The sequence below is a fragment of the Sylvia atricapilla genome, chromosome Z (assembly GCF_009819655.1).
Source record: "Sylvia atricapilla isolate bSylAtr1 chromosome Z, bSylAtr1.pri, whole genome shotgun sequence".
Taxonomy (NCBI): domain Eukaryota; kingdom Metazoa; phylum Chordata; class Aves; order Passeriformes; family Sylviidae; genus Sylvia; species Sylvia atricapilla.
The window spans coordinates 15,617,122-15,633,170 of NC_089174.1; the positions used below are offsets into that span (position 1 = coordinate 15,617,122).

General features: G+C 41.1%; 1 protein-coding gene across 2 annotated transcripts in view; it reads right to left on the reverse strand.

The window, feature by feature from the left end:
- ST8SIA4 (ST8 alpha-N-acetyl-neuraminide alpha-2,8-sialyltransferase 4) overlaps positions 1-1,560 on the reverse strand; it is a 54,537-nt gene extending 52,977 nt beyond the window's left edge. For both annotated transcript variants that reach the window (XM_066339119.1, XM_066339120.1), the window contains exon 1: positions 1,095-1,560. In XM_066339119.1, coding sequence (XP_066195216.1) covers positions 1,095-1,207 — 113 coding nt within the window. In that variant the 5' untranslated portion in view covers positions 1,208-1,560. The remainder of the gene's footprint in view (positions 1-1,094) is intronic.
- Between the last annotated feature and the right edge of the window lie 14,489 nt (positions 1,561-16,049).

The window sequence follows — 16,049 nt, forward strand, 5'->3', positions numbered from 1 at the left end:
CCGGGGCCACAGCTGCCCAGCCATGCCTGTGTCCCCCTCCCTCAGCGACTGCCGAGCAAAGAGGGATGTGCTTTCGGTCCTTAACTCCGGGGCTCTAATTGCCTCAGCTTCCTCCAGGCCTGTACAGGTACTCACAACCCCCCTATGCCACCTCCTTAAACTACGGTAAGGGCTCACACAAGAGGACAAAAATCTGCTGTGAAAGAACCCTACCCGCAGTCGACATGCACAAGCAAAAGGAAAGTGTGAGTCCCTACTGAGCTTTTACCGATTACATTTAAAACGACCAATAAATATATGCATAAATGCATAGTAGTAAAACCAACATCTTCTACACCTCCAAGGAAAAAACAGTTTGGTTGAAAACCCAACATCTCTGGAGAGCAGCTGCAAGTTGGGAGAACAATGAGGAATGCAGGCATTCACATAAAGAGAAAGCTGAGGTGCAAACACAAAATGGTAAGGCGCTCTTTGCTTTCCGCTTTGAGCCAGCGACAGGCAGCAAAAGAAAAGTCCGTAACAGACGGTCTCAGCGAGGAACCACCCTTCCCAGGGAAGGCAGCTCGAGAGCTTAGGGGGATGACCCACACTTCACTCAGAGCAAGAATCCTTAAGAAAAAGCCAAGTTAACCAAAGCTCCCAGGCAAACTTCAAAGACGAAAGCAGGCGTTCACCTGCATCCAGCACGCTTGCCCGCCGAAAGGCAAGGAGCCGCGGCACAACGCGCCCCGCCGGCCGCCGCCGCCCCCTCGGGCCGTCCCGGCCCCCGGGGCAGCCGCGGACAGGCGAAACTTCCCAGGAGCATCCCGTTACGGCGGCTGAGAGGCAGCCTCAGAGGCAGGGCAGCTCCCACCCCTTCCCGAGCACTCGCACCCAGCCTGCGGCCGCCGAGCCCCGGCAGCAAGCCCCGCTCGCCGCCCGTCCCGCAGCGGCACCCGCGCCCTCCGAGCCACCCGAGGCGCGCCGGCACCGCGGGCTGCGGGTCCCACCCGAGCGGCGCCGGGCACCTGACAGCCCACGGAGGGGACCTCGGGCAGCAGCACGGCCCCGCCGCCCCCTCGGACCGCCCTCCCGGCGCGGCGCCCCGCAGTTACCCGGCGAGAGGCATCTCCTGGCGCTCCTCGGTCCGCGTTATTTCCTTCGTCTTATAGAAGATGAGGAGGAGACTTATGGTGCACACAGTCCACCTCTTCCTGACGGAACGCATGTCTTCTGCGAAACGCGGGCCCCCTCCCCCTTTTCCTTTGTTTATCAGGGGTGTGCTGGAAACAACCTGCACACGCAGCACGAACAGCTAAAAACACGGCGATGTCAATTTTTTTTTTTACTTTTTCCCGAAATAATTACAGAAGATAAATTAAAACCAGGCAGGGGTAGCGGCTGGGCATTCCTTGGCGTTTAGTTTGTTCCTCTTTCGCCCTGCCAGGCAGCTGGGCTGGAAGGCGGTGAGTCTCTCGCCTCGGCCGGGGAGGCGAGCCCGCGGCGCCGCAGCGCGTTCTCCGGGCAGCGCCGGGCTCCGCTCCGCCGGCTGCGCTCCGCGCCCCGATCCGCTGCGGCGCCGCTCGGCGGGGGCGCGGCCACAGCCGCCCTCGGCGCGGCGGGCGGGGCAGGGGAGAGCGCAGCGCGGCCAATGCGGGCAGCGGGGCGGGCAGGAGGGCGGGCGGCGCCACAGGAGCAGCGATGGGCCCGCCGGCAGCTCCGCCGGGTTTGGGGAGGCGTGCCTTGCTCGCCAGCCTACGTCGGTTGTGCCGCATCGGCAGTCGGGCGTCTCAACGTGAGAGAGAGGAAGTGTTGAGGCTGTGTCTCTGAAATGGAACACTCTCCCTTTTCAGAGAGGGGGGCGGGGGGATGTTCATTGTTAATTTTTTTCCCCCCTCGCTCTCCGCTGTGGATGATTGTGGCTTGAGCAAGCCGCTGGAGGTTTTTCCCGGTCTCCCTGTCCCAAAGCCGCAGGAGAAGGCGGGAATGCAGAAGGGAAGCGGCGTGGCCCTTGCACACACCCGCCTGGAGTCCGGCCAAATCCATTGCCCATGTCCCGCTCCCCAGGGTCTGGTTTCATCCGCACGGTCTCAACACGGACGTTATTTTCCTAACTTGTGCTGGCATGGTTTCTGTGAAATGCACAAAAAAACCTACGAAACCCCAAAACTAAACGAAAAAAACCAAACCTTTGAGATGGATAATACAACATGAATATCAAATTATTGTCTATATCCGCTTTTCTCAATATTGTTTTGCCTTTTTCAAAGTGAGTGAACTACCCTGGAAATACGCTGATTTCTGTGTAACAGGGATCTGCCCACAGCCCTGAAGTTTCCTCTTAAGGAACAAGCAAGACCAATATCATCGTTCTCCCATGCGGACCCAGGAAGGGTCTTTGGTAAATCTAGTGTGACTTCTCTTTCCTAGCTTAGATTACAAGCAAGAGCTCACGAGATGACAGAAACTTCCCGGGTCTATTTGGCCTGATATCTTACGTCCAGAACTGATCCATAACAGACATTTCACTGGAGGATGCAAAGAGATTTCGAAGTAAGTACAGAATTTTCCTTCCCAGGAGAGTACTCCTTCACAGGCATTAAGAGTGAAGAAAGGTTAGGGAAGATTTTGAAAATAGTTTGCTAATAGTTGTTTTGGAAAAACCAGTTGTGTGTAGTAAAACAGTTTTAATTCAGTTTGAGTGGAATCGAATTACTGCAATTTCCTTCCACACAAGCCAGATCAAGCTGCATTTTCTCCTGTGGCTCTGATAACTTAGACTCAGAAAGTGATCTCTATAAGGCACCAGCAGCAAAAGGACAAAAATGCCATTTTGTCTGTGAGAGAGAAGTTCAAATTTCCCATCATATAATACCTAACATTCTTTTCTAAGAAAAAAAATAAATTATTAAATGCAAACCCCTACTTAATACCTTTGTGAAAAACTGCATCACATGTTCAGTCTAACAGTCAGGATTCTGGCATGGTTGTTAATTCTGTTGAGTATCTGTGATAATTTTTATACCTTACTAATTTTTTGCATTACATTATTTTTGTAGTTAGATGGACTCATTGAAAATAGATGTTGAAAATACATATAGAGGATCTGTCTTCAGAAGTGGTTTTATTTGATTCCATCCACAACTCCCAAAGGCATAGCAGCTCCTTGGTTTCATGGCAGGCCTCATGTACGTTCAGAGAATAGTGTTGCCTCCACCTTCTTCTCCTCTACCTTCTGCTGCTCTTCTTCCTCCCTGAAGGTTAAAACCGAGCTCCCCTGCTGCTTTGTCAAAACTAATCCTCACCCCACACAAGAAATTCTCCCTGCATCTAAGACACATGAGAACTGTTTGTGCCATGCCCAGCCGTGCACTTTTCTCTCCCTGCACAGTCTGGTTTGCAACCAGTTTGACTGACCCAAAATTTCTAGCTCCTAACCATCAAGGTTCTAAAGGTTTTTCTGGTTACTAGAATGTAAAACTGTCAGTTTATGCTTGAGTAAAATATGGAGAGTAAACCCCTTCTCAACAAAAGCACAATGTGCATAACAGCCTGTGGCATTTTTCTGAAAATTTCAGCTTTTCCCATACCTGTCATTCTACTACCATGAAAACACACTTCTGGGTCGGAAAAGGACTGTGTCATCCTGAGACATTAACCAGCTCATCCCTTACAGGGATTCACTGTCATCACCCTCTGCCCATGCCATTCAAAGCACTGATGTTATGTACGTAACAGGGTCCCAGAGTTTCAGAAGCTGCTTAAAAGTGGATCCAGAGCAGGTTCCCAATTTGTTCATTCCTCTTCCAAATCACTCCTGAGCTTTCATTCAGAAACAGGCTTACAGCTCTGACTACAGTAAGGAGGACCCCTCTCTTAGCTCTTCTGCCCTTCTTTGGGTTTCTCTCCTGACATAGTTTTATTCTCTAGCTCTATGCTCAAGCAACAGGCAGACACAAATAATATATATATGTATAGCACATATGTAATACAATTCAGCCAGGTGTTACATTACATTTACAATTATAGAATTAATTTTTACAGAAAGTTAGTTTACTGTGCAGAGTTTAAATATTCATATCTTGTATTTCACCAATTCCTTTATCTTTCTTTAATGTGTCATCATCAACAGCAGTTCATACCTCTAACAAGCTATCTAAATTATGCCTTGAAAGTATTTCCTCTTTCTCATACATCCTAATGATATTTAAATAATGAATAGCATTTATATCAATTAGTGTGGATTATTTTACATTAATTAGAGGAATGGTTTAGCTCTGTGAAACAGAAGCATGTTCAGTAAATCTTATTTCATGGCATCTGATGATAACAGTAGAATTTCTTTCATGAAGACTATTGGAGGAGCAAACGTGAATTATACAAATAATCATGCATTTAAACATTTCAAATTTCAGAGTGCTAATTAGTTTCTATGGCGAAGAGTTCTTGAAAGACTGCATTTCATGCTGAAGATAGTGGCTAGAAACGTGAAACATTTATGTTTGTTACTACATATTACCATATAAAGTCCTTTTTTCATTAAGAATATTTCATGTTTTATGTGGGTGGACAGAAATCTCTTCTGAATCAATTCAGCCTGTTTTATCACTGAGGGTAGAGAAACACTAGAACAGATTTCCTGGGGAAGCTGTAGCATTTCAATCACTAGTTGTCTTTAGGACCAAGTTACACAAATCCAGGTTTTTAACTCAAAGTGGAAGGATGAATGAGGTTAATTTGTCAGGTACCCTTCTAACTACATTTTTACGTACTATTTTAATGTCAATCTATCAAGTTGCAGTGATACAGCTTTCTGATTCCTGTATAGTAACTTCTAACAAAATACTCAACATTGTGGAGAAGGTCATGTGTTTGTACATGCTTTTGTTTCAGGAGCAGGCAAAGTTGATGTAGCATTCTTGCATTTGCTTAACGACATTAACTCTGATTTAATCCTATGGAATGCATTTAATAGTATTAACTATTCAATTTTTATTTTTTTTAAATCCAACCAAAACAATGAATGATGCTTTGTGAGTTTATAAGTACTGCTGCTACTTCAATCTGTTGTCATTGCAGACTTCAATAACCCTCAACATGGTTAATTGATGGTTTGAGCAAAAAACCCCCAAAGCACCAACTATGGGGAGCACTATCCCCACAGTTCCTTATGACTAATGCGCACAGAGCGCTTAAATTCACAGAATCCTCTTACAGTCTGAATTTGAATATTTCCTATGCTTCTGATTATCATCATCTACACATACTTTCATCAAAATATGGACCTCTTGAAGTATTACCTCTTCCTCTTGTAGTAGAAGTCCAATATTACATTTTTAGCATTACCAGCATTGTAAATAGCAGCACATCAAATACTTCATATTTATAATGCAACAGCTTTTCCATAAGCAACAGAATAAAAGATAATGCACTAAGCTGCATTTTTGCATAGTTATTCTACCATATAGGATTCAGGGTTTGGGTTGGTGGATATTAAATTTCTCTTGATGTTCAGAGGCACAAAAGTCAGGTCAGAGTCCATATTCCCATTTACCTCCCCTGTCACTTTTGTGACTAGCATGCAGTGATGACTTCGTGTTTGGAATCACCTTGCAGAACAACCACAGGATCAATGGTGAGGAGACAGTTAAAATAAACTTATCCGAATTTCTCAGCCATTTCTTTTGTGTGTGTGATAGAAGAGAGGATATTTTTCTCTAGCAGAAATTCTGCAGCAATTCCTTAGGAATAGTTAGAACTAAATCCAAATGAAACCGTACTCTCTGTTTTACATTCTTTTATGTAGAAGATAAAGTTGCAGTGCAACAGCAAGGAGGGATGTTTAATTTAGGGGGATACACTGTTGTGTATATTAAATTGCATACTTCTCTGATCAATGCACGTTTTTATGTAGCAGGAAAATACAAACCATGTCCATATTTCAAGCAGAATGACCATCCAGGCAGGGACCACTCCAAATTGTCAGTTTTCATGATCTCCTCCTTATCATTGTGATGTAGGATACTGCAAAAGTCCCACAAACATTGATTTTAAAAATGCTAATTCTGTGGTAATTCGAGATGGCTGTCAGCTAGTATGCCTTTCAAGAAGGCTAAAACCTCACTCATTTTTATCAAAATGTTTGTCGTATGCGTAGGGACTGTGTATGTGAAATTTGATAATGATGAGCTGCAGTACTTCTCGTATTTGAATGAGGCTCAAGACAGCCTGTATTTTTTGTAATTGGGATAAAGAGAAAAATTAGGGAGCAGAGATAAGGGTTAGAGAACACTGGGAAACTAACAGAAGAGAAAGACAGAACAGGAAGTAGATATAGAAGAAGGGTGAGGATGAAAGGATTAAGGGGTTGTCAACTGGGAGAGAGGGCAACAGCTATATCTGGTTCAATTAAAGAAATTAGAGGAAAAGTTCAGAGTCCAGAAAGGCTACAAGAACCTACTTAAATGGTGTTTTAGGGTACAATGTAAGATGTAACCAAAAGTGTGTATTCTATTACAATCTTCATAAGGTGTTAGGACAGGTAGGGCAGTGTTCTTTGTCTTCTCTGTGAGTCAGCCCTGATAACACCTCGCAGAGGGTGGGGGTGGTGCTATGTCTGCTAATGGGCCATCAAGCCTCACTGCATGACTCATAAAATTACACCATCCCATTGTGAGATGCTCCACCCAGGGGGAGGAACCAAACAGCCCTACCTGTTTATAATCTGAGGCTTAGAACACCAGAGCAGTACCTGCCACTGGATTCCTAGAGGACAAGAGTCACATAACCATTACTGGAACTCCAGAGAAGGACCAGACTTTACTACAGGATCACTGCTTTGACAGAACCACATCCATCACTCCAAAAGGACTGCAGCCGCCATTTGACTGGACTGCTAACACCGTCCCAACCAACGGGGTGTCAGGCTGTATCCTGATTCTGTCAAGTTAAGCCACTGTTTCAGTACAATTGCCTTTATTTAAATTTTCCTATGCAATTGTAGTTCTGGCTTGCTTTCGAACTGGTTTGCTTTCAAACTAATACAAATGGAGAAGTGTGACTAATTCAGGCCTACTGAATAAACAAGGTGAGAAATGCATATAGCTGTGTCTGTTTTTTCTCTCAATCTGTCCTTCTGGCTAGAACAGGCCCCTTCTCTCCCTTACTTAAACATGCCTGAGTCTGTGATCAGACAGAATTCACTTCACTGATGAGATACAATTCTGTTTTGGAGTCTGAATGAAGAATTTCTGTTTCTATAACATAAAACATGACTTAGCCAGGAGTCTGCTTTTTACTTAGATGTTTCTTTTAGGTCAAATGACAAAAGTGAAGTAAATTTCTGGCCGTATTTCCATGCTTGCAGTTTAACTTTTAAATTGCAAACACATCTAAAACATAACTGGATAAATAATTACAACTCCAGAAAGCAATTGCCTTCCTCATTACGTCAAACCTCCAACTCCTCTCTTCATTAAGGCAAAGGGCAGCTTTTCCTTCAGATTCTGAAAACAGCAAAAATAGTTTAAAGTATTTCCAGGTAAGACTTAGGGAACTGATAAAGAAAACCTGTGAGATATTAATTTTGAAGAATAAAGGACTTTAGTTAAACTAGGTATTGCTGGTGTAGACTTCCCTTTGCTAACTAGGTATTGTTGAGGTAAACTTCCCTTTTTTTTAACATAAGCCGGATTTAAGGAACTAATAAATCAGGAGACCTGTCAACTTAATCAATAGACTCCAAGAATACAATGTGATCATAAATAGATAGTCTTGAGAAAACAGGATGCAGGTGTCACCAACACTAAAAGGTTAAAAAGGCAAAGCGAGGAAGACCCATCTTACTTCATCATTTTGAGACCCCACCCCATAAGAAGGACCACCGACCCATTTCAAAGAACAAACTACACATGCTTAATTGCTTTCTGGCTAATTACCATATGAAGCGGGGAATGGGATGGACCAGAGTTATGAATATGCATTTGTGTTTTGGGTATTGAATACTCCTGTACATAAAAAGACCCTGTGAGCATCTGTAAATGGCACGTGTGTATTTGGGAGCTATCCCGCACACTTACTGTATGTAATAAACATACACTTTCTAACTTCAAACTGTTAGGGAGTCTTTGTCCGTCATAGTTGGATATCAGTATTAGATCAATATCCATATTTTTTTAACAAATCACCTGCACTACTGTCCAGCCCCACTGAGACATTCCTTATGAGCTATGGGGTATTCCTGAGAGTTTAAAATGTTTCTGTACACCTCCTTATTCTATTAGTTGAACTGAACATATTGCTGAAGAAGAGAAAAAGAAAGATCACAGCTGTATGTTATCATTGGGTTAATCTTAATTTGTTTGTGCTTGGTCATGCCTGCAGTGAAATCTTAGGTGTTAGGGTTTAGGGTTGGGTTTGGGGTTAGAGTTAGGGTGCCTAGAACTAGGGTGATGGTTAGGGTGGTAGGGTTAGGTGTTAGGGTTGATAATGTTAAATTTTTTTTTGTTATTGCATAATAGAAGTCTTTTCTGTTTTCCATACTGACACACTGACAAGGAAGTTGGAGATATGTGGTGAGATGGGAGGAGACACAGTCAGGATGGGTGACTGCAATTGACCGAACGGATATTCCATACTGTGTGACATCATACTCAGTATACAAAGTGGATGAAGAAGGAGGAAAGGGTGATGTGAGGGGATGTTTGGAGTGATGGTGTTTGATGTTTTTCTTCTCAAGTCACCCTTACGGATTATCCCTGCTCTCCTGGATATGGCTCAACATCTACCTGTCCACAGGAAGAAGTGAATAAATTTCTTGTTTTGTTTGCTTGTGTGTGTAGGTTTTGCTTTCCTTATTAAACTATCTTCATCTCAGCCCCTGTGTTCTCTGGTTTTTACCCTTTGAATTATCTCCCCAGTTCTACAGGTGGGGCAGTGAGTGAGGGGCTGGGCTGCTGGCTGGGGTTTAACCATGACACCCTGTATTGGTCCTGTGATGTTTCCAATGGCTCTCCTGAGCTAAGAAGTGAAATCAGACTTAGGCAGATCATCTCTGTTTTTGCAAACTCTTTTGATACGGCACAAAATGTCCAAGTCGATATTTTTCTTCTATGATTTAGGCAAGCTTCTAGGGCTGAAAACCTAGAATCACAGGAAGGTGAACTTGAGTTTCCACACAATCTGAAACCCCTGCACAACAGTGTGATTATTTGTAGTTAAGACATGTTGTCAACACACCTGCTACCATACTGTTTTTCAGTTGTTTCTGCAGAAATGAAGTTTAAGGAATTATCTCAGTCATAAAATAATACTCGCTTTACATCTATTAATACAGAGTTTGCAAGTTGATTTCTTTTTCAGAGTGCGTAACTGGTTGTAAAAGCAAAGGTGACTTTTTCCTTTGTTTGGAAGGCTATGCTTTAGTTTCATTTATTTATAACTCTATGTAGCACATTAGTGGATGAAGAGAAAATATATTACCTAAAAATTTTTTGTGAAATTGAAGAGATTACTTCATGAACTTTCTATGACTGACAATGGGAAAGAGATTTTCTGAGAAACTAAATAGTGGATTTGTGAGGTTCTATTATATTTTAATAACAGTGAATGGCCTCCCATTGAGAATCATCATTTTTATAAAAGTTTCCAGCCAGATACCCACGTAGGCTATGTAGATTTGAAGATGGGAGAAGAACATTTTTCTGAATTCAAACCACAGCAACAGCTATTCAGTCTTTGGGAACTAATTCCCATTTTTGTTACTGCTATTTTAAATTTTGCTTACTTTAATGCTGGTTAAATTATGTAGTTAGACAATACAAAATTGCCTGGCTTTTATTGCTTTGTGCTGGATGAAGTAATACAAAAGAGTTTCCCATGCTTTCAACTATATTTTCTTACATATTTTTTTGACAGTAACACTTCAGGCATTTGCTAAATTTGACATTTTGTTGAGATTTTTTCCCCTTTCTTTTTCCTAAATGGAAAAGCATAGTTCAACAACACTGTTATGGCATCCTTGTAAGTTTCAACAAAAAGAAGTCTTCTTCATACCCAAAACTGAATTTCTGGTCTTCTGGACAGGTCAGACCTAGCTTTTAGCCTGTTCTGCACTTGCCTGGCATACAAAGGATTTGGACTCAAATTCCTGTCAAAAAAGGGATTTTTCTTTGTCTTCATCAGCACTTTATAGACCTTATAGACCTTTACTGGCAGGTGAACAACCAAGCCCTTTTGGTTGACAGCTAAAATACCTTAGAATAATCTCATATTTACTGCAGACAAAAGCATGTGTGCAAATTGTTACTGCATAACTAAGATGCTGTAAGTTTACAGTATACCCTCCACTGTGGTAAACTGTGAAGCTAATTCTCAACTTGCATTGCTATGATCAAGTTAATATTTAATGCCTGCTTTCAATGACAGTTTTACAGTATAAGTGAGCCAGAGTGGTTTACAACATGACCTGGCACTTAAAACAACAACTCCCACTTCGTCTACTCCATTCCAAGAGTAAGTAAGTAGTATCCTCTTCAGGTCAAGCCATTCTCTTAAATGCAAGGATGTCCATTTCCCCCCCTCCACCTATGTTTTATTTCTTTGCAAACTAGGATTTGGTGTTCCACTCACATTATCACCAAGGTCCTAGTTATTTAAATTCCCATGGGAAAGCCTGCATCAGAAATTTTCAGCCCACAGAGAAAATACTGGCACCAACCTGGGCAAGGAAAATCCACAAGGAAATTACATTTCCTGTACGTCATCCAGGTCAATAGGAAGACATGTGAAGGAGATCTAAGATTGTATTGCTTATCTGCTGATGTTGGTGTTAAATTTTGACTTCTGCAGTGTGAGCTAACTTCTAGTCATATACTGAAGATAAGCACCCACTGAATTTTAAAAAGACATATCAAGAAAGATAATTTTCTTAGTGTATTTTATTAAATCTCTTAGATGAAAAAGTTTTTAAAAGTACAAATAATGCAACTCATCACATAAAAAAATGAAGTAATAATCTAATCCTGTTTCTTGTAGTCTCCTCAAAGACAGTATTGAGAGCAATAATTCTTTCTGTATTTTGATGACTCAGGGAAAGCATACAAATGTTTGACCAGACACCATAATAGAAGTTGTTTAGAAGCTTTTCAATGCTAGGACCTTTTCTTCTTAGGAAGTATAAGCATTGTATCAATTTCAGAGATTTTACTATTTTGACTTTATAAATGTGATTTGCATTAAATAAAAGACAGAGGACTTTTTAGTTTTGCTTAGACAACTATTTTTTGTGCTCTTTAAAGAAAATTATGTCACAAAATCAAAAATAGCTATTTTTGATAGAAACAAAGAACATCACAATTTATATAGTTCAGAGAAATACTATGGAAAATAAATTTGATTTACCAAGCTTATCACAGACTGTGAACTTTAACACTGGAGCAAAAGAAGTATTTTGTTTTGAAATCATTGGTTTATCCCTGAATGAAATAAAGTAATACATGAAAGGAAGAAAAAATATATATGTAAACAAACACTTGTAAAGCACTGTAAGTCACAAGATGTGAATATTCTCTAATTACAGAATTACAGAGGAAGAGACAAATCTGAGTCTGAAATGCTTGAACAGGAACTCACCACTTAGCTGGATAGAATTTTGGGAACTTATTTTCACATACCTGTTTTTTTCTGACTGGAGAGTGGGAAGGTGTGTGTTGGTCTTAGGCGAAAGAAAGATATTACGTATCTAGGCTTGTGTCCAGAAACGGGTACTTCGAAAATATTTTTTTCAGCTTCTGCAAAGTGCTGTAGTCTTGTTTGCTCAGTGGAGATTTTTCACAATGCAAAACACAGATGTACCACATCTAGGTCTGTTCTCATCGCCATGTCCTTTCCTCAAAATAAAAAAATGCCAAGCAGAGGGAGGGACAGAAGAGAGGTGTGGTGTACAATGACAATTCTCTCTGGCAGTAACTGGAAATCACTTTGTAGTGAGGTAAGTCCTACCAGCCCAAGCTCTGGCACAATGCTCTCCGAGTAAGAGCTTAAGAAGCCCTTTTTTTTTCATAGCAGTATAATATTTATGATGAGTTCCAGGTGACATTTGCTTCCCCCAAATCACGCTTTCAGATTTTGTAGTATCTTAAAGGACTATCTCTTATAGGTGCATTGACATTCAGCTTTCAAAAGCACCTGTGATATCTTAGCCTCCTTGAACCACACCACTGCAAATGGGATTTAGCAGCCCCTTTCCCTGAATCTTGGGCTGGACAAATTAATGCTGGACATGTCTCACATCCTAGCACTTCTGTCAGTGTCTCAGATTATCAAGATTTGAGCTGTGCATCCTGCAGAGCAGCATTGTTAGGACAATGGTTTTAGAATTCAGGTGAATGTTTTAGGAAGAAAAACTTACTTATTTGGCGGGAACTTAGTACATTTTCAGTTCAGGGAAGCAAGCAAGTTGCTGATGGATGAGCTCACGCTTGGCTACCAAAAAAATCCTTGTTCTTTGCTAAGTTAACTTACATCACATGCCGTTCTGTGCTCTTCCCCTGTGAAATTCTTTCTACAGGGCAACCCAGAAAACAATTCGATGACATAGACTCTCTCCAAATGAAACATTGTTAAACATTGTTTTGTATTCACAGACCTCTTTCTCCACTGACAGATTCTACATACATAACCTACCATACAAATGCTCTTCTTTTTTTTTTTTTTTTTTTTTTTTTTTTTATCCTCAATAGATATAGCTTTTCTGGGAGGCTACCAGTTTTTTGGGTTTGTGAACACAATTTTTTAACTTAGTCTTGGCTTCCCATATATAGTCAATTACCCACTGCATTGCATATTTGTTTTCCTCTGTCTCCTGTACAGCACAGGAAGTTTTATAACTAAATAAATTGTGTGTCATTTGCTCAGTTTCATCTTTAAATTTGGCTTAATGATTGCTTCCTAAAGGCTGGAAAATAAAGTCTGGTAAAATTAATTTGATCCTTTACCAATCAAATGAAAGTAGTATTTTTGTAAGGTCAAATAACCATGCTGAATATTTCTTAACAGTGGAGTTCTGTATTTAAGCATAAGTCAGTCGTTCTTATATTCCACCAGAGAGATGAACGTAGAACTGAAAACATTATATTTCAGCATGCTCTGCAGGCCCTTTTCCTTACCCACCCTGTGCATTCTCAGTAGTACTGACCAACCCACACCAACTCTGACACATGGCTTGCACCTTTGTTTCCATGTGTCATGTAACACTGTGGCTTCCTGGCTGTCACAGCCTGTATCTCTTCATCTCTATCTTCAAGTTTCTTCTTGGCTCAGTGAGTTTTAGCAAGTTTTAGCTATTGCTCTGTTTTAGTTGGCATCTCTGTATTCCAACTACTATCATCACTCTCAGTAAGACTTTATTTTAATCAGTTAAGACTGCAAGATTTCCTCTTTTGTTGTTTTAGCAATTTTTACTTTTCAGTTGAAAACTGATATGCCGGTCCCTTTCCACATTAAGTAAAGCAGACCTTCAGTTTCTGTCTTAGGTCTCAAGTGAATATTAACCCAAACTACCGTGTCAGCCAGCTCCTCATAACTACCACATTTTAATTTTTCTGGAGCGCTTGCCTATCCTCTCTTTCCAGCCACCACCATTTTATGTGTCCTGTGGGAGTGCTCTTCTGTAATTAGTCAGTCCATGGCTGCTCTGCCCTTTTTCAGGCAAGAGTGAAAAAACTCTGCCAGTCTCCCTGTAACTTGTCTGTGTGATAATGATAACCTTTTTTAGAGTTTCTGTGTCTGAGAAGTGAAACACTTCAAAACCAGAGGTCCTGACTAAAGCAGTGCCTACTTTTGCAGTTGGTCATCTCAGCCTTTTAAATGAGGTTGAAACAGAAGGGAAGGTCTCTCAGCAGAAGCCAAAGCAAGTATCTGGTCTTTTTCTTCCTTCTAGAAAGAAATGAAAGGTGCAAAAGAAAATTTAGGTCCCTTGATCTTTTGAAGTTGCTTTAATTCTTGGTGATCTCTTTCAGTGCCAAAACAATGCAACCTTTTGGATTGCAAGTTTCTGGACCACGTGACTAAGGGGATCTCTAGGAGTAGACATTTAATTCAGCAGTTTCCAGCAACAGAGACTTCTTATGCTGTGGGACATTTGACCAGCCCGAGAAAATAAAAAATTTTCCTCTATCACTTATCTATGCCATATTTCCATTATATGGTTTGAGAAATAAAACAAATCCTTAGCAAAAGTGAAATAAACCCTTCACATTCCCTCATATATCTGTCAGTCTGACTTTCTGTAAAGTTGAGGGGTTTTCCTCATCTAAAGCAAATTGCAATGCAAAGAAATTGCATGTGTGAAATCCTGCATGTCTAAAAATTCAGGAACCTATGAAGTATTCACCAGGAATGGGAAAAATTGCTAGATTAAGTTATTAAAAATTTAAAGAATTCTTTGATCTGTGCCTAAGAAGTTGCTCTGTGGGTGAAATGTAAGGTGGCCTGTGAAACTGCAGACCCATCTTTCTACAAACCTGCAGTACAGCTGTTACACATATTTGAATATCACAGACAGAATTTATTCAGTGACCATATTTAGCATGACATGAAAGGCAACATATAGAGTTAGTGTGAGGAAAGAAGCTTGCTCTGCAAATCTTAACAAATATCTCCAAGGCTAGTGAAAACTGCTTCAAAATGCTCTCATTAGGAAGCAAAGGAGGAAAAAACCTCTAGATAATTCAACATAGGTATTATAATAAGAGTCACAGAAGGTTAAATCACTAACTAGAACAAGGTGTCTGCAATAGATAGGTCAGTTCTCAAAGAAAAATGCTGAGCAATGCAGGAAAAACAGCAGCAATAACAATATGTGCTATCTAAAAAAATACTGCTGATGAGAAAAGCAAAGAATTTGAAGTTGGTAGTGATGCAGAAGTATTTGTTGGTTAGGATTCATTGTAGATACACAAGGAAACAACCTGCAATTAACTCATTTATTACAGGAGCACAATATAAGTGGGAACTAAAGTTATTACAGACCATCCAATGTTGGCTATGGAGATGGTGAAGGGCTTGAGGGGAAGATGTATGAGGAGTGGCTGAGGTCACTTGCCCTGTTCAACCTGAAGAAGAGGAAACTGAGGGGAGACTTCATTGCAGCCTGCAACTTCCTTGTGAGAGAAAAGGAGGGGCAGACACTGATCTCTTCTCTGTGGTGCCCAGTGACAGGACTCAAGTAAATGGCCTGAAGTTAAGTCAGGAGAGGTTTATGTTGGATATCAGGAAAAAGTTTCTGACCCACAGGGTGGCTGGGCACTGGAACAGACTCTCCAGAGCAGTGCTCACAGCACCAATCCCGACAGAGTTCAAGAAGTGTTGGGACAAGGCTCCCAGGCCCATGCTGTGTTTCTTGAGGATGGTCCTTTGCAGGCCCAGGAGTTTGACTTGATTGTGATGGGTCCTTTCCAACTTAAAATATTTTGTGATTCTTTGAAGACTTAAAGTTCTCTTTGTCCTGGATGCATTTTGCTTTTTCATGAGGTGAGTTATTTTGTCACTCAGGGCTTCAAAATTTTCCAATTTTAGGCAAAACAAGTTTGCTAGAAGAGAATTGTGGTGGTTTCAGGTGGAAACATGAATTTAGTGCAGCGGTTTTGGTTCATCAGTTTGAGAATTCCCGGCCAGTGCACCTAATAAATGTGATGGGTTGAGCACTGGTGAAATGCCAATGCACCCACTAGAATTATTTACTTCTTTTCTGCTGCAAGATGGTAGAAGAGCAAAGCAGGCTCAAATGTTTAAGGGTACAAAGAAAACTTTCTTTAAACAGAATTGAAAGAAAAGAAAAAAAATAACTATCAGAATAAAACCTTCAGAACACTTCTCCTCCTCCCACAACCTTCTTTTCTTTCCCACTGACAAAATACTGAGACAAAACCTGCAACTTAGATCAGTTTACCACCTCTAAAATAGTCTTTCATCCGTTCTCTTAGGGAGGAGAGATTCTCTTGCCATGTCATGGAGACTTCTCCACAAAAAACAGTCTCTCGTGACTTCAATTTCACTAACAACAGCCACCC